The sequence below is a fragment of the Fonsecaea monophora genome (assembly GCF_001642475.1).
Source record: "Fonsecaea monophora strain CBS 269.37 chromosome Unknown Scaff51, whole genome shotgun sequence".
Lineage (NCBI taxonomy): Eukaryota > Fungi > Ascomycota > Eurotiomycetes > Chaetothyriales > Herpotrichiellaceae > Fonsecaea > Fonsecaea monophora.
In genome coordinates this window covers 30,047-53,519 of record NW_019173982.1, presented here as the reverse complement: position 1 = coordinate 53,519, position 23,473 = coordinate 30,047, and the positions used below count along the sequence as shown (strand labels likewise).

Genomic DNA, 23,473 nt, shown 5'->3' with positions numbered 1-23,473 from the left:
TTGGCCGGTAAGTCCCCCGCCAGAGACCAGCCTTGACCAAGGACTCGTATATTCCTTAGTCGACAGAAGCCTTTGCTTGGTGCACGTGGCTACTGCACAAGTACAGACCAAGGGCGTGATGTGGCTGAACAAACTATCATCTCCTTATGCATGGCAAAGGGGCTTTCGCAGTACAAGGTACTGCTCTAGACTTCAGCCTCACGTTGAAGACTCCCTGACCAAGTAAGTGACAGCCGGGCTCTTCCTGATGAAAGTGGTTGCTCTATTCTCTTCAAGGCGCAAGCTGGAGACAATCGGCTCTCCTGCTTTCTCTCCATATATGTCCACGCATAAGGCGTAGCATTACCGAGTGAATGCGGAGCTCTAGCTTCCAGCTGTCTATAATTGGACATGGCTTCGCTGACAAGCACCTCGTCTCTTGCTCCCCATCGGTCAGAGCTTCTGCAAGTCAGTGGCTCCAACGTCCCACTTGTCACCGTCAATACTGTTCGAGATGAAGCATCCAGGTCTCCGGACGTCCAGACAGCCGATGCAGTGTCGCTTCCTTTCCTTGTGACTTCCAGATTTTCGATGGGGGACCCTGCCAGAACAGAATATCACCATCTGGACCCTGGCCAGTTTCCCAAGATCCAGTCTGACCTTGGTTACGGGGCATCCTTCATTGTCCACAAAGCAGTCCTTGGAGACGCCAAAGCACAGAGCCTTGACCCAGCACCAGTCGCACTCAAACGTATTCGTCCCTCAGGATTTCAAACCCGCGAAAGCTTTCGATGTGTCGTCACTGACCTGCTTTGTCTGACACATCCACCTGTCCGCCATCATCCCAACGTGGTGGATCTTCTAGGACTGGGCTGGGAGATCTCTCCTTCCGTCGATGATTATCGCCTCTGGCCTTATCTGATTCTAGAATACACTGCAATAGGCAATCTCGCTGAATTTCAAGAAAGTCATGGCCCTCTTCCTTACCGGCAGAAGGAAACACTCTCCCAAGACGTAGCCTCCGGGCTTCTGGCGGTACATGATTCTAATATTGTACACGGCGACATCAAGTCAGAAAACGTCTTAGTCTTTCCAGACCCAAAGAAGAAGTACATCGCGAAGATTAGCGATTTTGGTTTCGCCATACTCGACGTGGACTTTCCGGGCAGCACCGACAAGAAGATACGCATGGGAGCAGAGAGGACGACCGCCCAAGTCTCCAGCGGTACTCGTCCATGGACTGCGCCCGAAGTTGGCAAGACCGTCTCATGGCAAGATGCATTCAAAGCCGATATCTACTCTTGGGGTCTTCTTGTTTGGCGAGTATTCCTCGACGGTCAGAACCCTTTTGTTGCTTCCCAAGATCAATTTGAAGCCCGTTCCCAAACCTCAAAAGCACGAACAGATGGTCACGTCCAGGCGTGGAAGGAACAAAATCTCGTTCTCCCAGTGGCAGTGTCCTTCGCCCGAAGGGTCCAGCCACAGGGTTCTAGCGATCTGGAAAATGCGTTCAATAATAGTCTTACCGCTGAACCACGAAACAGGGACTTGACAAAGGCCCTTCTGCCTTGGACACATGGACAAAGGTATTTCTCCCTGTTGGACTTTTGGATCAAGCAGCTCACTATATATATCAGTGGTCTCTACACAGGCCTCCGCCGCAAAATGCCTCTGAATAGGGTAAGGCTCTATCAGCCGGTTAGTAATCCTCTCTGATGTTAGCCTGAGCCGTACTGACAAGAAAACCTAGATTGCTCTCTATCAGCTTCAGATGTACCATCCTCGCCTCAGACAACAGTTTCTCCGCGATCTTGATGGCCTTGGAAAACTCTCATCTCCCCTCGTTGAGGACGATGCCATGTTTTGCCCGACTAACATTGCCTCCATGACAGTGGCAGAATACCACATTTGCACCAACAACTTGGGCCTTGCCTATAACCATATGGTTCGGGCGGCGAGGAGAGGTTTGACGCACGCCCAGGCTATAGTTGCCCAGCTCGAGCCATACCACGGCGTCTTCGAATCACCGATTGATATTGGCGACTTTCCTACCGAACTCACCATCAAATCAGGCAAGCCTCCTGCGAGGGCCTTGAAATGGGCCTTCTCGGCCGCTTGTCTCGGTTCGTTGTCGGCGCTTCTGGTATTGAGAGACCACAACCCAGACGACTATGAGGCAGCATTGCGCACAGTGAGATCCTCACGCCTGGGTGGCATACAGGCTCTGTCCCTTTGGACTAGTGCAGATCTCCACTCTTCAAAAGCCAACGGCCGGATGATGGCATCCCCCGAGTCCAAGGAGCAGCTCATGTTCGGAATTCACCTAAGGCTCGACGAGTTGGATGAATGGGTCGTGGCGGGGCCCAGAATCGGTCGGAGAATTTCTGCATTACACGTTGCAAGTGCAAAGGGTCTTCCACAGGCGATCCGGAAGTTGATAGAACGTGGTGAGGATGTCAACAGTCAGATGTGCCCCGAGCGCTGCACACCTCTCCTATTGGCCTGCATCAGTGGTTCGTTTGAGGCGGTCCAAGAGCTCATCAAAAACGGCGCAGATCCCACCATTGGCAATGAGGACGAGGAAACTCCGATGCACTGGCTGAGCTCATTTGACGATGACCAGATCCTGCCGGCTGCGAAGGTGTTGTTTTCGGAAAAGAGCCAATTGTCAGCCCTGGCTGTTGGGGCAGCCATTGTAGCTGAGGGCTTCAACACGGATCTTGCCATGACCTCGGGCACACCACTGCATCGAGCTATCGGAAAGCGAAACATCCACGCAGTGCGCGCACTGCTGGATCTAGGAGCCGATCCGCATTTGCGGAACCGTGACGGGGCCACTGCATTGGGCCTGGCGACAAAACTCCATTTGACCGCCATCATGCAGCTTCTACATTCACGGATGAAGCCGTACAAACCAAACCAAGACCATGGCCCGAACTTGCGGTTGTTCAACTTTGCCATCAATGGTGCTACGCCCTTGGCTCTGTTCCAGATCCACGGGGATCACTGGCTGGACAATGCAAAAGAGACATTGGTCTTACTACTCAGTTTTGGTGAGAGTCTGTACGGGTACGGCGGCGAAGACAATTTCATCAAGAATACCATTAGCACTGGCAACTACCAGATGACCAAAGTGCTGCTTGAAAACGGCGCGACGGAGCACATGGAAAAGAATGAACTCCAATTTGGTGGCACCACAGCCCTGCATGTGGCGTTGGAGCTGGGACAGCAGCATATCTTTATGGAACTCCTCAAGCATGGCGCCATGGTCGAGACGCCGCTCTTGCCCGCAAACCTACAAGTCGCAGGGAGCAAAATCCTTGCAGATATGGTGCAACACAAGTCCAACTACCTTCACTTCTGCGCTGAGACAGGATGCCATGTATTCTTCGTAAGGGAATTCATTCGCCGAGGACTCTCCGTCAACCAGCCTGACTGGGAGTGGCACACGCCGCTGTTTCTGGCCCTCAAGGCAGGGAACCTCGACATCGCCTCGGAACTCTTGAAGCACGGTGCTCGACTGGATGAAGTGCGTGATGGGCTCACCTTGCTAGGCCAGCTAGCCGAACAAGGGTATAGTATCCCGCTAGAACGCTTTCAGTGGCTTCTCGAGCAGCAGACGGACAACGAAGGCGCCAAATTGATCGCCAACCAGCGCCTTCGCCAGTCCATCTTTCATCTCCTCGCCCAGGACAAGCGTATGGTTCGACAACCCCTTGCAGCCAGGAGGCTGGTTGCGTTCTTTCTCGAGCAGGTCCGCGATCACCGGTTGCTCGACCTCCAAGATGTGCACCTGAACACGGCATTGCACCTTGCTGTCCAATGCGAAAACTTGGAAATGGTCAGGGCGCTCTTAGATGCCGGCGTCAAGCTGGGCCTTGTGAACCTCGAGGGGAAAACGCCGACGGGCATCGCGCGGGAAGGTCGCGGACCAAAGGCGAGAGATGTGCTCAAACTCCTAGAGCTCCATGGGGCAAACCCCAAAGAGAAGGGGCTAGATCGAGAGGTGGCGGACACGACGTTGATCAGGTCGTTCTGGAAGGAGCTCGGCTTTCAAGAACAACTCGTGGCGTGGCTCGATACCGCGCTCGTGTTGATTCTGCAAGATCTCCGACAGACGTTCCTCGATCTCTTCCGGTCGGACGGGTTCCTCGTCCAAGAGAACCCCTGGAAAAGCATGACCAAGGCCGTCTGGGATTTTGTGAGTATGCATCCCGCCATCTTCGCCAACGAGCAACGGACAAGACAGTTTGAGTACTCAGTCGGGGAAATGCTGCAAGGGTTCGTGGACGCAGTCACTGTCCAAGTCGATGGCGAGGAACTAAAGATCCACCTCGTCAAACCTCTAGATCGACGAGTGCGACGGTTTCCCCCCAACCTGCTCAATGAGCTCATTACCACCATGGCACTGACCCCGGGAGTCGGACAGACCTCTTTTCACGAGAGAAAGGCGACAGCGACAGCGACAGCGCACGCAACTATCAATTCCCCGCCCCCGAGGCAATTTGAGTTACGAACAAGACTCGGCGAAAGAGACGGGCAGTCTAGAGAGTCTCGAGGTGTACAAATGACCGACAGAACCATCAAAATAGGTCCCCAAGACCAACCGCCCACGTCAACAACCACCGGACCTGTCGAACAGCCATCGCGCAAGTGGATTCGCCTCCGCCGGCTAGCTGAGGCCAGATTCATCATCGAGAAACACGATCTGACCAAGGACGGTCTCAACACTGGGGACGACACGGGGATCATGGTCCTCGGCGACGATAGCGATATGATACGGAGGTGCATAGTGGACAGGTTGATGGAGGAGACCATTATCGAACTGATCGACTCTACCGATGAGAATCTGGTTCATCGAGCCACTTCGGTGGCCGGCCTGGAGACTCTGGCATCGGCCCTCGAGGAGTACAAGCGGTCGGGACCCCTTGTGCCACCACCGTCGTCACCAGCAGAACCTAAGAAGACGTCCTCGAGACCAGGACCATCCAAGCCCTTGTCATCATCATCATCATCAACGGCTCCACGCGGCAGCAGCAGCAGTAGCAGCGCGCCATCTCCAGCTCCAGCTCGCATCCCAACCCCCACCCTCAAAGTCAGCATCCGCACCGACCTCTCCGCGGCGGAAAAGGCGCGTCTCGCAACGTTCCTGAAAGCAGGCCGCCCCCACACCATCACGCACGGCGACGAGCTGGCCGCCTTGCTCTTCGACCGCCCGATTCCCCGGGACGTGTGGATCTACGTGTCGGTCCTTGAGAGCGCCGCCATGGCCATGACCTTCCCCTGCCGGACGGACAACAAGGGGAACCCGGTGAAGCCCATGGACGAGGAGACGGCGATGCTGGCGAAGGAGTTTACGCATTTCTTCCGCATTTGAATCAGAATAAGATCGTGCGGGCAGCGCATGGGGGTGGTGTGAGGATGGGCGAGCGAGGTAGATGACTGTTTGTTTATCCTCTGGATGTAGGGGTCGACTGCCTTCGTTTGTTAGAGATATGCATAGTATATGCACATGTACACATTGGCTAACTTGAGAGTAATTGTTAGGAGTAGGACATGTGTTCTTTATAGCAGAGGATATCAGTAATCAGTGACTTCTCCGATACAAGTACATTGGGTGTGTCTAGGTGGGTAGCTACCTTGTACATATACACGCATATACATACTCTACATACTATATTTGATGAGTGACAGGCTCTACAGACTCTATTGGGTGAGTGAGTGAAAGCTCACAAGTCCCGAAACGAGGAAATGGCATTCAAGACGGCCATGTCAAAGACAAAACTGTCGACGGTGCCGTCCTCGCTGACCTGCTTCATCGACCCGCCCTTGTCTGTGCTGTCCAGCCTGCGGACGCGCTTGAATCCGACGGGCAGCTCGTCTCCGTACAGCGACTCGGTCTGGCCGCGGGCCTTGCGGATCTGCCACACGGCCTCGCACTCGTAGATCGTGGCGCGGGGCTCGTGCGCCACCACGATGCCGTGACGCAGGCGCTCCAGGTCGACGAGTTCCGGATCGGCCCCGACGTCGAGGAGCGTGCGCACCACGGGGCTCCGGAACGACTGCGCCGCCAGGTCGAGAGGGGTGCGGCCCTTGTCGTCCTCGGCGTCCACGTCGACCCAGAGCAGGCTGGCAAGGATACGAATAGCCTCGTGCTGGTCGGCCTTGTGGTCGCCGTCTCGCGCACAGCATAAATGCAGTGGCGTCCGGCCCTCGGCGTCAGTGGCGCGAGCGTCCGCACCGGCGAGAACGAGCTCCTTGATCACTTCGACGTTTCGGGCCGCGCACGCATTCATCAGCGGCGTGTCGCGCGCCGCGTTCTTCTGGTCGATCGGAGACCCAGCCTCAAGCAGCAGCTGCACTATCCGTGGGGCGTCCTTGTTGCGAGCAAACGCCGCTTTGTGCAAAGGGAGGTTCTTCTTCTCGTCTTCCGCGCCGACGTCGGCCCCGTGCGCAAGCAGAAGCTCTACAATCTCAGCCGAGAAACACGCCAGATGGAGAGGCCGCCTCCCCTCATGTTCGCAATTCGCGTCAGCGCCAGATACCAAAAGCAAGCGGGAGGTTGGGGCGTCACTCCCTGCCAGAGCCTTGTGCAGACTTTTGTTCACTTCCGACTTGTCCGCACTGTGCTGGTGGCTGCTCATGATGAATTCGACAACAGCAGTGTGCCCGTTCTTAGCAGCCTTCTGCATGGCCTCGGACTGTAGCGCCTGGTCAAAGGAGACTCCGTTGGCCAGCAGAAGTTTGAGAATGTCGAGAAAGCCCTTAGAGGCTGCTGTGAGGATTGGGTTCTCCTTCGAGAGTCTAAACCCGCCGGACGAAGATACGATGGCACCACGCTTTAGCAGTAGTTCAACCACCTCCGTATGTCCCTTGAGGATGGCATGCTCAAGCGACGTCTCCGCTTGGTAACCAACGAGGCGAGTGGCATCATTGGAAACACTGAAGTTGGGGCTCAGATTCAGACCCAGCAACCCTTCAACAGTTCTTGTGTAGCCAAGTCCGCAGCAGAAAAACACTGCCCAGCATTTGAGAGGGAAGTGGTCGCGAGGGCCAGGCACCCTGGCGAGAAAATACTTGATCCTGTCGAACGATCCGTCCTTGCATATCGTTTGCATTAATGCGGCCTTGTACTTGTCCCTCATCTCGACAAATTTGTGGATTCGCGGACTTGCTAGGAGGAGATGGAAGATAGCCTGGTCGGCGAACGCGGCGGCGATGTGTAAGGGCGAGGATTGCCCTGCATCGACAATGGCAGGATCTGCGCCATGTCTTAGCAGTAGGTCCACCACTTCTTTGTGTTGTTTTGTGGTAGCCTCGTGAAGAGGTGTAGTACCCCGTGGACGACCGTGGTCCAGCTCTAAAGAAGCTGCATTGTCAACCTCTGCTCCGTATTCGAGCAACAATTGGACTGCTTCCAGGAAGCCATGTTCTGCAGCTAGGCACAGCGGACTTGCACTCTTCCACTTGTTGTTGTTGGGTTCGGCCCCAGCCTCTAAAAGAGAACGGATTATCTCAGTGTGGCCTGCTTTGCACGCATATTGGAGCGCTGATGAGTAGTCTCTCCAGCCTGGAAGTACGGCATTTACGTGCGCACCACGGGCGAGAAGCATCTTTACCACTTCCACATGGCCTCGATCCGCTGCGGCAGCTAGTGCAGACATGCCGTTGAAGGGAGCGGCAGCTCCATTGACATCGGCACCGTGCGCTAGCAGTATCTCAACAATTTTCAGATGACCGCCCTCTGCGGCTGCTTGAAGTGGAGTTCGTCCGCCTTCTTCAGCTGGTGGTTCGTTGACCTTTGCACCTCGCTCCAGCAAGTGGAAGACGCGATTCTCAGCTCCTTTTCCACATACGTCGGTGAGTACCGATGTTTGAGCAAGCGCGGATTTCATGGCATCTTCATATGCCACTGTTGGCTTGCTGGGAAGTGTAGGGGGAGTCTCGATGGTCGCTGGTGGTATTCTCGTACTTAAGCGGTTTCTCGAAGACTCTGAAGCGTTCCGAACTTCTGTGCCCAAGCTTGAGGATGTCGATTCTCGAATGGTTGCGCGTATTGTATTTGGAGGGAAGAGGCGAACAGTTGATGTATTCTCCTTCCGGCATGCTGGACAGGTCACCAAGGTTCCGTCGCCCGTGCGATTAAGAATGCATGGCCCACAGAATGCGTGATTGCAAACCGGCAGCCTACACGAGATTAGTTCTGAGCCTGAAAAGGAAGATTCAGCACCGTGTAAGCCTCAACCTACAGTGTATCGCAAAGATTCTCCTCGCAGAGCAAGCAAGCCACTTGTCTCCCGCTCTGAACAACGATTCCAGCCTGGATAACACGCGTCTTGTCAATGGAATGGATCACACCAGCTTCCTGGAAGGTGGACACAGGGATTTTGTGGGTAAAATAGCTGGACAGCTCTATCGGCGTGGACGGACACGCGATTGATGTGATATCTTCAAAGGCTAGGTGGTTCAGGATATGGACGGTGACTAGACCAGAGCAGGTCCAATTCCAAGCTTTTGGATTGTCATCAGCGTGGACGTCCATACCTGCTCTTCCACCAGCAATGAGGCCGACATCCCATCTTGACAAAGACGGCCGGCTCTTACCATAGAGGTTAACCTGCTTTGGCAGACTTTCAATCGTTTCTTTGGTCAGAGTGAGGATCCCCGCAGGGCCGTTGAAGCGGAGGCCTTGTTGGACTATCCTACAGATATCAGGGTCTTCCAGAAGGACGTTTCCATTAATCGCGAGCTTGTTATGATCGAAGGCCGGGCTTTCTTGCGGCAATCGAGATTTGATCCGAGCTCTGAAACTTTGCAAATTGTGGAATGGAGATATATGGATGGTGGTGTTTGGTTTTCCAGAAATACCAAAGGATTGCCAGTCAGCTGATAGCCAAAGACTTCCCACCGAGCTGATGTACCAAGTTCCTTTTGGCTGTTGCAAGTCTTCGCCCGCAGTCAGGCTTTTGAGCTCCCAGATATACGTAGGCCGACAGTGGTCTTTGGGGAAGGGGTATAGATCCTCGTTCTTGAAAAGCTCCAGAGAAGCGGTCCTGTAGGCAGTCTCCTTCAGTCTCCGCTGGCAATGCGGACTTCCACCCATCTTGATTGATGTTCCAACATTGAGCCTTAGTTGGTTTGGAGTTGCGTGAATGTCCAAGCCAGGAGACTTTTTATCGCCCATAATGAAGTTGCAGCCATCTGGATACCTTGGTGCCACTTGGAATCGCAAAATTTTCGTAGGAGCTTGCGATGGAGATCTGCTGTTCGATCCCAGTGGCAGGGAGACGAACTGATTGGTCCCACCGGACTGAGATACACAGCCATCGAGACGTTGTTGGAGGGGAAAGACAACATAATCCTGAACAGAATCCTGGACAGAAGTGTTGTTGGCGAATGACTCGGGGCGGCCGGTAACACAATTTATATGTCCCTCAAATGCTCTGATGGCGAAAGTCGCAGGGGCTTCAGGATCCATCCACCCTGAGATTGTTCGGTCGAAATGAACCACAACCGCCTCCCGCTGATAGAGTGGAAACAAGGCCCAGCCCGTTGCGCTCGTGTCTGGCGGTAGTTTTGTTGACAAGCTTGCCACGGGAAGCATTTTGATCTGCCCGAAATCTGTCGACAGTGGGTAAATCTTGCCATCATCAGGTGCTCGCAGAGTTCGGTGAAACTTGATTTCCAGCCCCTTGGCAGCATCACAATCTCTCGCATCTCGGATGAGGATGCTGTCCGAGCAAACGGTAGACGAAATAGGCGAAGCTGCATAGCGGGGTCCAGACACGAATTGATCATAGAAATCGATAAGAGTCTGGTCCGCGTTGATTTTCAGACCTTTCGAGAGCGAATAGCATGGTTCCCCAGTCACGACCTCAACCGGGAGATCGCAGTCGAGACCGGTGATTGGGCCTACGGATGGGGAGCGGGAAGACACGCCTTGAAAGCCACAGATATCGGTATATCCTGTGAGGCAGTCGGTTTCAGCGCCGATCACGTCAGGTTTTCGTCAACGAGTCGGTACATTCACATACCTCGGCGCTTGAGTATCTCAATGAGTTGATAGACTTCTTCACTCTTTCCAATGAGGATTTCTTCACTCGTCAGATCAGCACATCCAGGTTTCTTAAGACCAGAGACGTTGATTCGGACTTGGTCGTCTGTTGAGGGACGGATGTTCTGTCTAGGGCTGATATGTGTCAGAGCCGCGTATGCCTGTGACGATGCGTGAGATTACCTGGCCTGATTGGAGACATCAAGAGCATGATCATCAGCTTGATAAGATTGTAGGGTTCCCTCATTGGAAGCCTGGCTACCATCTATGCCAATTGTTGTTGGCACATTTGGCATCCTCTCCACAACATTGTCACCCGACCGTGGACGTGACCGCCAGTGGAATTTTTCTCGGAGGCGGCCCAAGGAGTATCTGTTCCTCAAGCGACCCTGGCTAGACATTATGAAGAGGGAAATAGAAATGCGCAATACTTTCCACAGGCGAGCTTGGAGAAGACCACACTCGCAGTCTATCGTATCCAGCTCTTACCCAGAACGTGAGCCGTGCTCCGGGAGGAGCGAGCGGAATATCTTTGTTCGACCAGACAAATCGTTATCCATGGCGAGGTTTTTGACAGAGCCAGGCATTGCTCAAGGGGCAATTAGGGGTGCCTAGTTTCTGTTGATGAGGCTGAGAGTAGACACTTGTTGTTCTGTGGCTGCGTCCAGGCCGGCTTGGCCCAGCCCTTTCCAGCCTAATCAATCACCCATTTGCAGTCATGGCTTGCATCGACCACTTACATTTTGGGCTTGGTCACGAGGGGGAAATGAGGTTCGAGTCTGGGCAGGTACGAGAGGCTGTTGCGTGACAGGACGATAAACTGAACGAAGTAGGTGTATCCGTTGTAAGTGTGAGAGGCCATAAACTGGGAGACTGGCTTGTCCAAGGTTAGACCTTACCGCACTCTTGCCCGCTTGACACTGGGTCCATCAACGAAGCAATCGGACACCGCTGTGTTAGCATTTGAGCAAGCCATGGTGCACATATTCAAGAGGGTATGATGTGATGAACATCGAGTACCTCAAAAGGGCGCGGCGATTCAATGGAGACTGAATCATCAGCTAATAGCAGCGTGATACACGTTCTCAGAAGAGGTACAGCCTTGGCGAGTTTGTGCTGTTGTCTTAGAGCAGCAGCACCCCTTTTCCTTGAATTGCAATCCCGCTACTTCTACCTTGACCTCCAGGACCGCTCTCGCTCACTCATCATCGTCACTGTCAGATCGCTTGTATCGCAAGAACCTTTTCGTATCTGGTCGAACAACGGGCCACGTCAAGCCTCTGCTAAGCGAAAGAAAGCACCCGTTATTTCAAAGCACACGCTGAGACCCTGTTGCTGTTATCAACTCAATCATTGGTTATGTCAAGCATGATATATTGGTTGTGATCTAGATGCCATCAGGTGGAACACCAGATTTACGACCGCCATTCTCACCGACCATCAATTCAAAGACTTTTTCAAAGACGTCCGATGTTGAAACTCAACAACCTTTGCCTCCGCACCCTCGGAGAGCTGGAACAGACAGAGATGAAAGGTGAATTTGTAGATCTGACGTCTCGCATCTATGGCGCCGGCTGCCCATCGTCTGCCTTATCACCGTACACTTCTGCTTCCTCACCCTCCAATGCTTGATCTGCTCTGGTTCATGGCGACTTGATAACGTACGAGGTCCTTCCCCCGCCAGCAGTCTCGATTAAGACACCACCATAGCTGCCCCTCCCAGTGAAACACTGATCCAACAGCTTCTGGAAGTCACTGACCACTTCACCACAACTGGGTGGTGTGGCGACCGTATTCAAGGTATTCTGGAAGATGATTGTTCCCGATGGGTCATCGACTGACACTCCCTCTAAGGGGTTGAGCGAGATGGGTGCGTTCGGGTTGGATTGGCAGACAATGCGGTTAAACTCGTTGACGAGGTCGGTGGCTTGTTGGGCGGTGACCAATCCGCTCCCATACTCAAAGCAGGTGATCTGGTCCGTGTCTTCCGAAGACTGGGGCGCTGCCACCGGGTTTGGTAAGGGTGACGCGAGACCCAAAGCTGGGACGAGGAGCAGTGCTGGGAGAAGCTTTTTGAAGAACCACATGGCGGCAGCGAGCTCTCGAGGGGTTTCGAATATGGGAACGAGTGCTGGTATGAGAAAAAGTGAATTGCTTGCCCGCTTGCTAGCTACATCAGAGGTGAGTCCTGCGTCGGGCTCAGTTTATATACTTGATGCCCACCCAGCCCATGCCTATGGTTACCCAATGCGATTGTCAAAGCCAGCCTGCCAGTGGTCTTTCCTCGAAGCCTCACGTCAGCCACTCACAAAACTTCAAAACTTTGGAGGTGCAACTTCATTTTCTACCGGTGGAAAATTAGCGGTTTGTCTGAGATGTCGAATCGAGAACCAATCTGCAGCACACAAAAACCCAGGCTCGTCCACATTGACCAGTGCGGCACACTGTGTTTGATATATTTAGTCTTGGGCTTCGTGATGTTTCAGAGACACAGAGAGCGCAATAAAGCATTACTGCCTCGCAGCCGTGTCTGGAGAACGCCGCGGCTAAAGGCCGAAAGCATGCTGAGTCTACCCATCTTCCATTCGTCATCTGGGAGTACTTGGGACTGCCGCGACGTCCCTTTGAGAGGAGATTCCACACACGTCTCTTGTCCTTTAGAGGCACCAACGTTCCGAAGGTGGTGTTCTACTCGGCAGGTTTTGCTGCTCCTGCCGCTCCTGCTCCCGGTCGACCAAATCTTGATGCGAACCTATTCAGAGCACTCCGTCTTGAATATTCTAATTCGTTGTCGACCTGGAATCAAGGGTGGTGATGAGGCTTCTTACTTGCTATTTACTGCTAGGAAATGCCTTCTGCCCCGGACAGAGTATATGGTTGCATCCCTCACAGGGCCAGCTCCCAACACCAGTTGCACAAGATCCAGGCCGTTGCTGACAGCCACTTGGCCACGACGAAGAGCTTCAAACTTGTTCCAAGCTCGTGTCATCAAGACGGACGAACAGTTGTGGGTGCCTGCGGCCGCATCTCCCGAAATGGAGGCGCCGCGAGGCTTTTGCCATGTTCGGTATCGGGGTTTTCCATCCTATCCCAATTGATTTCTGTGTATGTCGGCGAGCTCTCGTGGTCCCTAGGAGATGGTAACGAGAGAGAGGCGGCTAGGATTCTTTGTTTCCAGTGTTCGAGAACAAACATCTGCATCCAGTTTACTACAGTATTATCGAACTGGCTTCATCGGCCCCAGCACCACACGCAAGGCTGCGTTTGTGCCATCATATGCAGGTATCTACTGAGCATTCTACGCGATCTACAATACCCACTCTATCTAAGCATCCTCTAAACATCTTTCACCTTCAGTCTAATTCCCTTTTGTAGGCCAGAGAAGGTCACCGGCTGCGTGTCTTTTCCTCTCCTCTCTTCCCCACCCAGTTCTCATCCAACCATTTCCAGAGGTTTACAGACACGCAGGCGGCCTCATCGGCCTTTTCACGCCTTGTTACCAGCGTATTCGTTGCTCGGATCCCTTGCGGTCTCATTGGACGCATCGCACGATCTTCTAGCAGGCAGACGCCCGTTTTGAAAGGGAGTGCTTGGCTCTTCCTCTCACAGAAGCATACTATATGCCTGACATACCTAGGTATGTAGATATAGATATAGATATGTAGGTGGTTCCCAATTTCGGGTTTTGCTCTTGTTTTTATTTTCCTCGGGTCTTTTTCGCGAACCTTGTATCGCCGGCATCAGTTTGTTCTCGCTCTTCACCTGGTCCTGAAGAAAAAACGGCACAGCGAATGACGTTTTATGGAGGAGCGGTTTCGACCTGGTGCCTGTCCAAACCGATATCGCCTACAACTAAGAGCGCCACCAGACCACGCACCCACGCATCAACGACAGCGCGATCCCATTTGAGAGAACCAAGACGAAAAAGACAATGTCGTCCACCGGATCGACATCACCACCACTCCGTCGCCACCTCTCGCCCGCGTCAGAGACCCGCACCACGTTGCTCTTGATCGACATCCAACGCGGCCTGAACACCCACAACGGCTACTTTGGCAGTGAGCGGTCGACACCCGATTTTGAGAAGAATGTCTCAGCCCTGCTCGCCGCGGCCAGGGAATATAATTCCAGCGCACAAGTACGAGTACGAGTAAGCAGGTCGCACGGACAGGTGGAAGATCATTCTACTTCACCCCCACCCGTGCATTCGGCCTCAAACGGAGCCCCGAACGTCGAGGAGGGAGCCGATAACGACTCCAAAAGGGAGCCCTACGCGGTGGAAATCGTGCATGTATACCACAAATCGACGAACCCTTTGTCACCGCTGCACGTCTCGGGCACGACGCAGATTGACGGGATAAAGTTCATGCCGTGCGCGGAGCCAGTGACGGCGATGGAGTCGAGCGAATCTGCCACTCTCCCCCGTGAACACGTCCTCCCCAAATCGACAAACACGGCGTTCGGCAACGCCGAGCTGAAAGAGATCCTCGAACGGGGGCGTATCGAGCAGCTCGTCGTGGCTGGGATAGCGACGGACCACTGCGTGACGACGAGCGTGCGGTGGGCAAAGGATTTGGGTGTGGTCAAGAAGAGGCCCGGGCAGGGCGAGCGACGGGAAGATGAAAGAGGTGAAAATGGCACGATCGTCATCCTCAGCGATGCGACCGCCTGTTTCAACAAAGGAGGGTTTGATGCCGAGACTGTGCAAAAGGTCCATCTCGCTAGTCTGGAGGGCGAGTTTGCCACGGTCATGACTACAAACGATGTTCTTGCCCAGCTGTTCGGATAAACACCTCGCTCTGCTGCGGCGACATCTTACACAAGGAGCGTGGTTGCAGGGCGAAGGGGAGTCTGCAGAAACGGAATGGACAAAGGCAGCTGTCATTAATAGTCCACCTGCTGTTGCCCAAGGCGAGGCATACTCGCATATACTATACAGTATTTTAATACAGCCACCACCTGGTGGATCATTTCATATCATCATCTTGACCACTATATCCGGCTGTTGGATCTGCTGTTGTCATGAGGATAGCCTCTGTGCTCATGCGAAACGGCCACTTCTCATAAGCCAACCCGATCTCCACGAACATGTCTGTTGGCAAGACTCTCACTCTCAAGGTGGTCAGATCATACCACCCTCCCTTGGTAGGATCATGAATCCCTGGGATGGTCTTAACAAACTCGTCTAGCCCTTCATGTACCAGAGCCCTCAACGCTTCAGCGACACTCCTGGAGAGGTATAGAGAGAGAGTGGTGACAATATGGCGGAAGCATACCATCTTATCATAAGTGTTGACTTTGAGGATTAAATCTCCTCGTGGAATCACATCCAGCAGAGCCATTTGGCGGTTCGGAGCATCGAATTCGCCATTGTAAACGGTCAAAGGATGAGCTTCCCGACGATTCCAGGCTAGAATAGGTGGTGACATATCCCAAGCTCTACAGTCGTCGATAGCCTTTTCCGCAAAGATTCTGTTCGTCCGGTTCAATGCCTTTAGCTTCTCCTTGATGGTTTCAGCACGCTTCTGAAGCGATAGCTCGGTGTCGGGATCGATGGGTTTGCCCTGGGCATTGGATATCTCACGTTTCCAATCCGATACCAATTTTCTTTCTTGGTTAACCAATTCGACAGCTTTCATATGGGTCTTGTGTGTAGTATTTGCCCGCCGGAGAAGCTCCCCCCATTCTTTCTGAAGGGGTGTCTTCAGGCCCAGTTTGCGAATCGACTGTCCCAAAGCATATTTTCGATACCAATGCGGATACTTCTTCTTTATGTGGCTGTCTAATTCGAGTAGTCTGGGCACCCACTCTGCGTCCGAGGTGAAGTCCGCTTTCCGCAAATTTCGAGGAGTAGGCTCAATACTGAGTAACTCCCGCGGTGGAGGCGCGTCAAGCCTCGACTTTGGCATCTTATACCCCGAATCTTTGGCTCTGGCGTTGATTACCGCTATTTCTTCCAACTCAAGATCAGGCCATTTCCTGTACCTGGTTGACTTTGTTGCTGCTGACGCACCAGCTACCTCGGCAATCTCGGTGGTTGCTTCAAGCATGATGGTCTGCTTGTGGCGCGCGTGCACGGTCCGGGGAATATAAGAATCTTTCTCGTGATCAGGAATCCATGCCAAAACCCGGATCAGACCATAGCGAAAGAAGCCATTATGAGGACTGGCAAGCACCGACAGATAGAGCTCATCAAAGAATTTTCGGCTCAGTGATCCCATATACCCGCCAATGCTGACCTTTGCCCCCGAGAGATTGACCGTCATCAACAAACATCTGTTGTATTCGGTTTGCTTCCCGACAGAAGCAGCTTTTTCGACCTCATTTTGAGTCAATAGTTGTTTTGTTGGGTCAAACACGTCCTCAAGAACGGTCGAATGCCGATATGCTGAGCTCTGGCTCGTCAACAAGGGTTGGAGATGCTCCGCGTATTTTTCCAGATTGGACTCGACAAGGACATGGCGTCTAGGTTGAATGATACGGTGCAAGCTCTTGGACCATATGCCTTGTCCGGGGTTGATATCGATAATGTCGCAAGTGTTTGGAGCAGGAAGGCTGGTACGCAGTCGATCGAGGATATCGTCTGCAGAATGTGAGCAAGGATGCAGGGACCACAGGTGTCACCAGCCTTACCACATAGTTGCTGGCTGGTTATTTCATTACGACCAGAGCCACGGCTCAAAGTCTTCTTGGCAACTGTTGATGCGCAACGTGCGAAGGAGCGTAGGACCATGCGCAAAAGAAAGCGAGTGGGAGCAGGGACCTTAGTGCCCGGAAACAAGGAACGCGATAGAAGAAAAGGTGGGATCGCAGTGAGAGAAACGATGATGGCAACAGCCGCAGATTGAGCAAGATGGGGAAATGGAGACCCTTGGAAGGTCATTGGTGGTCTGGCTGCAGGTCTTTGGGGGTTCATTTTAACTACGAGTACGGGGACTTCGATGGGCAGCGACTTAGGTTCGGCAACCTCTAGGGACCCCTGCCTCCGCCCAGGTGCCTCTCGGCCCCCAATCACGCCACCCCCGCACCGCTAAAAGCTTCCATTCACCCCTCGAGACGACACAGGTCAGTGACAGGGACATTCGAAGAGTTTCGTCATGGCTCCTTGCTCAGCACCGCACTATCTCAACCCCAGAGCCCTTGTCTTCGCCCACAAGCCAGGCTTATATTAAAGCATATTTAGCAGATCTCCAGATCCCCAAGTCAATTATACCGCATTGTTGATTTCCTCCGCCAATTCCCCTGGTATCAGCCTCAACCACCACCATGGAGCCTCAAAACCAAGCACGCCAGGTTGCCGAGCCTCTCGGCGAGCTCTCCCATCAACAGCGTTTCTTCAACTTTTTCCAGCATGAAATAACCGGTACATTGCGTCCTCTACGCTGCCAAAGAGACCGTGGCTGACGAAAGGAACCATGCGACAGCTCTCCAGGATGAAATGGATCGTCTCTCCGAGACTGCGCTCATAGGCGGCGAGCGCTCCGATGCTATGGACCATTGCCTTGCGGGCATCACGCGACTCTCTGGCGAGGTCAAGGACGCCTCAGGATACATTCCTCCTTACGACCAGAGAACATATGGCGAGGCTATCAAGGCACTGCAAGAGAAGCTGGATGAAACACGGAAATCCCACGCTCCCAAACCCAAGTTCTCTTTCAAGTCCAAATCTCCCTCCGCCTTGTCACTCAGCGATGCTGCAGAGCTTGCGGCAGAGAAACGTCGCAATGTACCAGGCTATCTATCGCCTTCCTCGAATCCCTCGTTTGTCAATACCCCTAGCTATGTCAACACCCCTGCCAATGAGAGAGCACAAGACGAACAGGAGTCGATACCTGGGGAACATGATGGAGCTGCCGCACAAGACAAAGACGCCATCACAATCAACACTGAAACGAAAGCACAGTCACCCCCAGCCGACCCTGCCCAAGGGAGTGACCGCCCGTCTCTGTCCACAACAGCAACATCGACCTCAATCTCGAATCAATCCAACACACACATTATCTTGCCCTCTTCGGCCCCAAACACGCAAACACCTTGTTCGCTATCAAAGCTCAGTGGTTGCGTGGTTGATCTATCTATACCGACAACCGCCACAGCACCCTTTGCGAGCATAACTATCACCACTGTCTCCTCATCTCTGATCCTCTGTGGTTCAGTGGCCGGCCCTGCGCACATTACAGGCGTAAAGAACAGCGTGCTTGTACTCAAGTGCCGCCAATTCCGTATGCATGACTGTGAGAACGTGGATGTCTACCTGCACTGCACGAGCCGGCCGATCATCGAGGATTGCAAGGGCATAAGGTTCGCTGTCTTGCCAAAGTTCCACGTACGTCGAGTACTCTGCCGACACTTGGCTCCCTTCCCCCATCCCCGTTGCTAGACTTAGTGCTAACTGAGTTGGGAACAGAGTGACCTGATCTCCGCTTCTCAAGAAGATCCTTCGGCCGTGCCAAACCAATGGAACCAGATCGACGACTTCAAGTGGCTTTCCCACGATAAACCCAGTCCGAATTGGTCATTGCTGCCAGCTGAAGACATTGTACCGGACGAGACCTGGCGAGAGGTTGTCCCAGGTGGACCTGGCTGGAGCGTGAGCGATATCCTCAAGGCGGTGGGCGTGGGCGGCACAGCGGGCAGTACTTGAGATGACAAACATGATGGAGTGGAGAGAAGCGAGGAGTTATGGTGTGGGTATAGATTCATTCGATGGACATGAGAAGACGAAAGGAGATTGGCAGATTGACCAAAGACAAGACAGTTTTGAACGGCCTGATGAGCAACGACGACCTACCTATTTACCTTTCGAAACGAACAGAACAAAACAGCCCCAACACGACGACCTACGATATACGACCTTACAACAGCGCAGAGCTTTTGCAGCTATCAGCACGAACGCATTTCTCCGCCTCCTTCCCTCACTTACCAGAAGCCATCCATCCCTTTCTGCGAAACCACGCAACCCCTTGATCGGTCAATTGCTAGCTACGGCGGGCGCGTAATCAGACATGCAGGCTATTTGGCTCTTGTTGGGACCAAAAGAGAGGGAAGAGGAGAGAAAGCAGATCGCCTAAGATAATTATACAGAAGAAAGAAGAAACAGGAGAATTACCGAACAGACATCGGGTGGGAGGAGATGGACCAGGACAGGAAAAATTGGAACGAGACGAGACAGACGCAGGCGCAGAAGTCATGGGAATGGGGATGCGAGAATGATCTTCTTAACTGAGAGCAGAGCTCGAGTAGAAGGGCAGGAGTAGAGGATAGAGAGCACAGAATGGAAAGAGCACGAGTACTCGGTAGAGTAGATTGATTGTCACACGGTTGTATGGACGTTGAACTACATACTCAGCAGTGCCCAGCGGTACGATATAGTACAGCACCTGGCGTTGGCTCGGGCCCCAAGAACACATATTCCAATCACTACATATACTCGGTACAGATGCACTGACTAATTTTCATGTACTCGATAGGTGGACAAATGAATTGGTTGGTAGTAGTGGTTAATGGCGGTGGTGGTGGTGATAGTGGTACAAAACAAGGCAGGAAAATCTCTATCTACACTTACACACAGCTCGACCCCTCGAGCCATGCCATGACTTCGTGACAACACGGTGTGATCAAAATTTCCCCAAGCGTTTGTTGGTCAGATCCAGGTTCCTCCATCCTTCCCTGCTCATTCCCACGAGATATCCCTTTGGCAAGGTTGTCTCTCTCGTCCACACTTTCCTCCTATGCTTGCCTCCCATCAGACATTACGCTCGCGATAAGATTTTGGGGACGAAACACTCTGAGGTATTTCGGCCTTGCTCATGCAAATATTAGTAGGTGGGTTACCTCTTTGGCACCCTTTCCATCTCGCGCGACCATGCCACAGCCACTTGTCAGGCATCATCAATAGTAATGCAAGCACGGGTCTGCTAGTCTTGAGCAGTCACCTTCTGACTCCCAAATCTCGTCCGTCTCCGACCTCCCCTCAGCCCTCCCCAGAAGCAGGAAACATTCCCTCAGTGCACTCAAACAAACCACCGACGCCAAAGCTATGCCATTGACCACTGGAAACTGGGTCTAGAATCTAAAATAAACAGCAAACGAGAGTAAGAAACTGGATGGTGCTGTTGGGTAAGGATCGTTATCATTTCAATGGTATTGCTGAAATGCAGGAGCGGATGTGGTCAAGGCGGATGTGTTAGGATCGTGGTATTCAGTCATCAGTAGGCGTGTAATTCGAGTATTGATGGTCTTGGGGTTTCCGGCCATTTCAACGTAAGACGAAAGGACCCGTAGCAGAGTGACGGTGTATGCTGGTCTTCAAACAAGTCTTCCCATCTCCGTGCCATTGTGTACAATCCGCATTGCCTCGTATCACAGCGAGAGAACAGCGTCGGCCATTTTCTACTACGCCATAGCAGATGACTTTGATTCTCGATCCGGATTCCGCACCTAGGAAGCATTAGCTGTTTTATCTAGCTGTTATCAGAGTCGAACAGACATACCTGTAATATCCTTCTCGAGAAGTCTCGCTCATCAGCGATGCTGCCAATGCTTTGTCGGCGATGTGAGTAGATTGAGGGATCAAGGCGCTGGTCTGTGGACGACTTGTCTGATTTGCCTGAACTGACGAATGAATTCACGGCCGCATTACGACGGTGCTCTTCTTCAATTTCTCGGTTCCTCCTGCGTCTCAAGAACAAGAGCACACCTCCTATGATGGCAGAGAGACCAACAACGCCGACAACAACCCCAACAGCGATGGCAACTTTGTTGTTGGTGCCGCCGGAGGATGATTTATCAGGACTAGCGGTTGCTGAAGCTGTCACGACGATAGTCTCGCCCGGTTTGGTGACGACTGCGGGTTGGGAGGTTCCCGAGCCACCAGACTGGGTAGGGGTTGAGCTGCTTGAACTGCTGGTACTGTTCGGAGCTGTCTCGACATCTGCAGTCAACCCAGTAAGGTAAATCTGCCAGTACCCAATGCCACCGCACGTCTGCTGAGAATAGCCATTGCAGGGTGAGTCGCATTTGTCCGGGTCAACTTCCAAGTCCAAACCTGGGAGTTCGTCACCACAATAACAGGTCGATCCTCCAGTTATGGCCATCACAGGTTTGTCCAATTGCACACATACTCCTTGGCAATATCCTGATGTTTGAAATGTGTAGTCTCCCTGTGAAGTCAAAGGGTCTGGATGGCTGTAGCAACCTAGGGTTGTGATAGCTTTGGGTGCGGAGGTGGACGTCTGAGCTGATACTGGGGACGTAAACAGAACGAGGACCGAAGTCAGAGCGGCGGCTTGTAGGAGTGACTTCGCCATGGTGTTCGATGTTCTTGGGGTGAGGCAGTTCTGAAAAATGACGCGGCTCAACTCGATAGGGACGTGTGTAGGATGAAGAGATTCGAGATGGTCAGCGGTGAGGTCGAAGTCGTTCAAAGACCGGTCAGGTGGTTGCCCTGTCGTGTAACCAGATCAAATCCAGGTGAAGGCCAGTCACTTGGAAAGGCACAGCCAACACGAATTTCTTTGTTCTCCTTCACAGCAGTGACCCGCACTGCTATTTTTTCTCTCCCGTGCTCTTTTGTTAACCTTCAGCACCCAGGTCTGCGAATATACATCAAAGCGTCGAGCAGGACGGAGGTGTTTACAGCTCTCTCAGGAGGTCTGTCTTGTTCGAATCGCTGGAAGGTAAAGGGGAGCTTGGCTGGGAATGCAAGTTGTGTTTCAGACTTGATACACCGGAGGGCCCCTGAGAAGTCGATCAAAGTAGTAATTGAAGTTGAACGAGCGTGAGAAGGGGTCACAGTTGAGACGCGACGAGGCGTCTAGACGGTGTAGAATGTGCTGTTGCACGCTGCCTCGATGGCGAAGTGATGAGGTTGTTGTGTTGGATGAGAAAGGAATGTGGTGGTCTGGTTCTGCGGTTGGTGCAGGTTGGAGAGAGGAAGAGTCACAAGACTTGGAAGGGAAAGGAATCGAGGTCGATGGAGCACTGACCGGCGACGGGCAATTGTGGTGCCTTACGAGTACGCGACCAGGTGAAAGAGGAGACGTTGCGTGACACTAGGGAGCGGCCTTGGATGTTTCAATTGGGCCTCTAGGCAATATCGAGCTAAATGACAAAAGGGCCTTCGGTAGCACGTAAGGGTATTGGCAGGAGAGAAAATGGGGGGCAAGCAACTGTGGAAGGTGAAGAAAGGCCCTGCGGAAAGAAGAAACAGCGGCAGCAGAAAATGGCTCCCCTCGGAAATTGGTTGTCAAACGCCTATCGACGCATTAGGCATGGTGAAGCCCCCGAGAAACCCCATTACTAGCCCCTTTAGGTGAGAGTGGCTCCCCCGGCTCAGCTTAGCCAGGTACCATCAACTTCCAGGTCCAATCCCCTGCAAGCCACTTGTCAAAGACACCCTCGCCCACGTTATCTTGACTTCTCTGGTAGCTTGGTATCTTCATCTCGAATCTCGACAAAGTGGATTGGAGTCTTGAACGCTTCAAATTCTATTTTGGTCGGCCGAGATGAATTATCTGCTACAATGTGTCTACCATGATAGTGCTTGATATCGAAAGATGAGTATCCCCTTCTCTTCTTTTAAACGAACTTCCATGGATACTGCCGAGGCACCAGGCGACGCACATGTTCCTGCATTGGTGTGGATGGCCTTACATATCAAAGCTGACTCTTATTTGCTCAAATCCGCAGTTAGGACTTCCGGAAGCCCCAGTTCACTCTGTCGCTGAGTGGCGTTCGGGTATGGCGCATTTAATGGCGTGGAGGCTTTCAGGAGGGGCTTTGGACTAAGACCACGACGAGACGCCTCGACTGCTTCAAACTTCTTTGCCAGGAGAGCGCGTCGTATCTCGGTCATCAGCTTTATCCAATTGGCAGCCAATGACAATATTTGTTGAGGTACTGGTGCGCGTCTCTTCCAAGCAGCATCAGAGCGGTGGCGTTTGGTGGCTTGTCCGCGGCTTGATTTCGCTTGATAACTGAGTTCACATACCCATGTCCAAAATGCACAACGATGGTTTGCAGGAGGTGGAAGAAAGTGAAAATGGACATGTGCAAGGCAGAATCTGCCTTGGCTAGGATATGAATCCGGTGGTATCCGTGAAGCCTTTGCGCCATGGCTTGCAATCGAGTTGGTATTTCTGGAACATATAACATGGGCTTCCGGATAATACGTCCTCCAGCCCAAAACTGCACAAAAATCCATTTCTTCATCTCCGTGACAATCATTCAGCGCTCCAGATGGCGTGCATCGATGCCAATATCCGGCCAAGAAGATATGGTCAATTTGGCACCAGCACCTTGCCACCTCGCTCGTGCAGTTGTCGATTGTGATAATCCCATGTTCCATACCTGGCTTGCTCAAATAATAGACCCATCTACGGCCACCTATTTAGGCACAAGTTCGCGAGCCAGGTTGGCCTCCATCCGCAGATGGTAGGG

The 23,473-nt window shown here is 52.8% G+C and overlaps 7 protein-coding genes across 7 annotated transcripts; 3 read left to right on the top strand and 4 right to left on the bottom strand.

The window, feature by feature from the left end:
* Window positions 1–390: 390 nt before the first annotated feature.
* On the top strand, window positions 391–5,356 carry AYO21_06963 (hypothetical protein; the record flags this gene model as incomplete). The annotated part of the gene is made up of 2 exons (XM_022656921.1): window positions 391–1,659; window positions 1,730–5,356. The coding sequence occupies 2 exons, from the start codon at window positions 391–393 to the stop codon at window positions 5,354–5,356; spliced, it is 4,896 nt and encodes a 1,631-aa protein (XP_022510720.1).
* Window positions 5,357–5,708: 352 nt separating this feature from the next.
* AYO21_06962 (hypothetical protein) lies at window positions 5,709–10,434 on the bottom strand (the record flags this gene model as incomplete). Its single annotated transcript, XM_022656920.1, has 4 exons — window positions 5,709–8,166; window positions 8,229–9,945; window positions 10,014–10,162; window positions 10,217–10,434. The coding sequence occupies 4 exons, from the start codon at window positions 10,432–10,434 to the stop codon at window positions 5,709–5,711; spliced, it is 4,542 nt and encodes a 1,513-aa protein (XP_022510719.1).
* Window positions 10,435–11,676: 1,242 nt separating this feature from the next.
* On the bottom strand, window positions 11,677–12,120 carry AYO21_06961 (hypothetical protein; the record flags this gene model as incomplete). Its single annotated transcript, XM_022656919.1, has 1 exon — window positions 11,677–12,120. One exon carries the CDS (start codon window positions 12,118–12,120, stop codon window positions 11,677–11,679), a length of 444 nt encoding a protein of 147 aa, XP_022510718.1.
* Window positions 12,121–13,964: 1,844 nt separating this feature from the next.
* On the top strand, window positions 13,965–14,822 carry AYO21_06960 (hypothetical protein; the record flags this gene model as incomplete). The annotated part of the gene is made up of 1 exon (XM_022656918.1): window positions 13,965–14,822. The coding sequence occupies one exon, from the start codon at window positions 13,965–13,967 to the stop codon at window positions 14,820–14,822; it is 858 nt and encodes a 285-aa protein (XP_022510717.1).
* A 178-nt stretch (window positions 14,823–15,000) lies between these two features.
* On the bottom strand, window positions 15,001–16,766 carry AYO21_06959 (hypothetical protein; the record flags this gene model as incomplete). The annotated part of the gene is made up of 2 exons (XM_022656917.1): window positions 15,001–16,616; window positions 16,667–16,766. 2 exons carry the CDS (start codon window positions 16,764–16,766, stop codon window positions 15,001–15,003), a joined length of 1,716 nt encoding a protein of 571 aa, XP_022510716.1.
* Window positions 16,767–17,299: 533 nt separating this feature from the next.
* Window positions 17,300–18,677, top strand: AYO21_06958 (hypothetical protein; the record flags this gene model as incomplete). The annotated part of the gene is made up of 3 exons (XM_022656916.1): window positions 17,300–17,396; window positions 17,458–18,359; window positions 18,441–18,677. 3 exons carry the CDS (start codon window positions 17,300–17,302, stop codon window positions 18,675–18,677), a joined length of 1,236 nt encoding a protein of 411 aa, XP_022510715.1.
* Window positions 18,678–20,428: 1,751 nt separating this feature from the next.
* AYO21_06957 (hypothetical protein) lies at window positions 20,429–21,342 on the bottom strand (the record flags this gene model as incomplete). The annotated part of the gene is made up of 2 exons (XM_022656915.1): window positions 20,429–20,473; window positions 20,527–21,342. 2 exons carry the CDS (start codon window positions 21,340–21,342, stop codon window positions 20,429–20,431), a joined length of 861 nt encoding a protein of 286 aa, XP_022510714.1.
* Window positions 21,343–23,473: the final 2,131 nt, after the last annotated feature.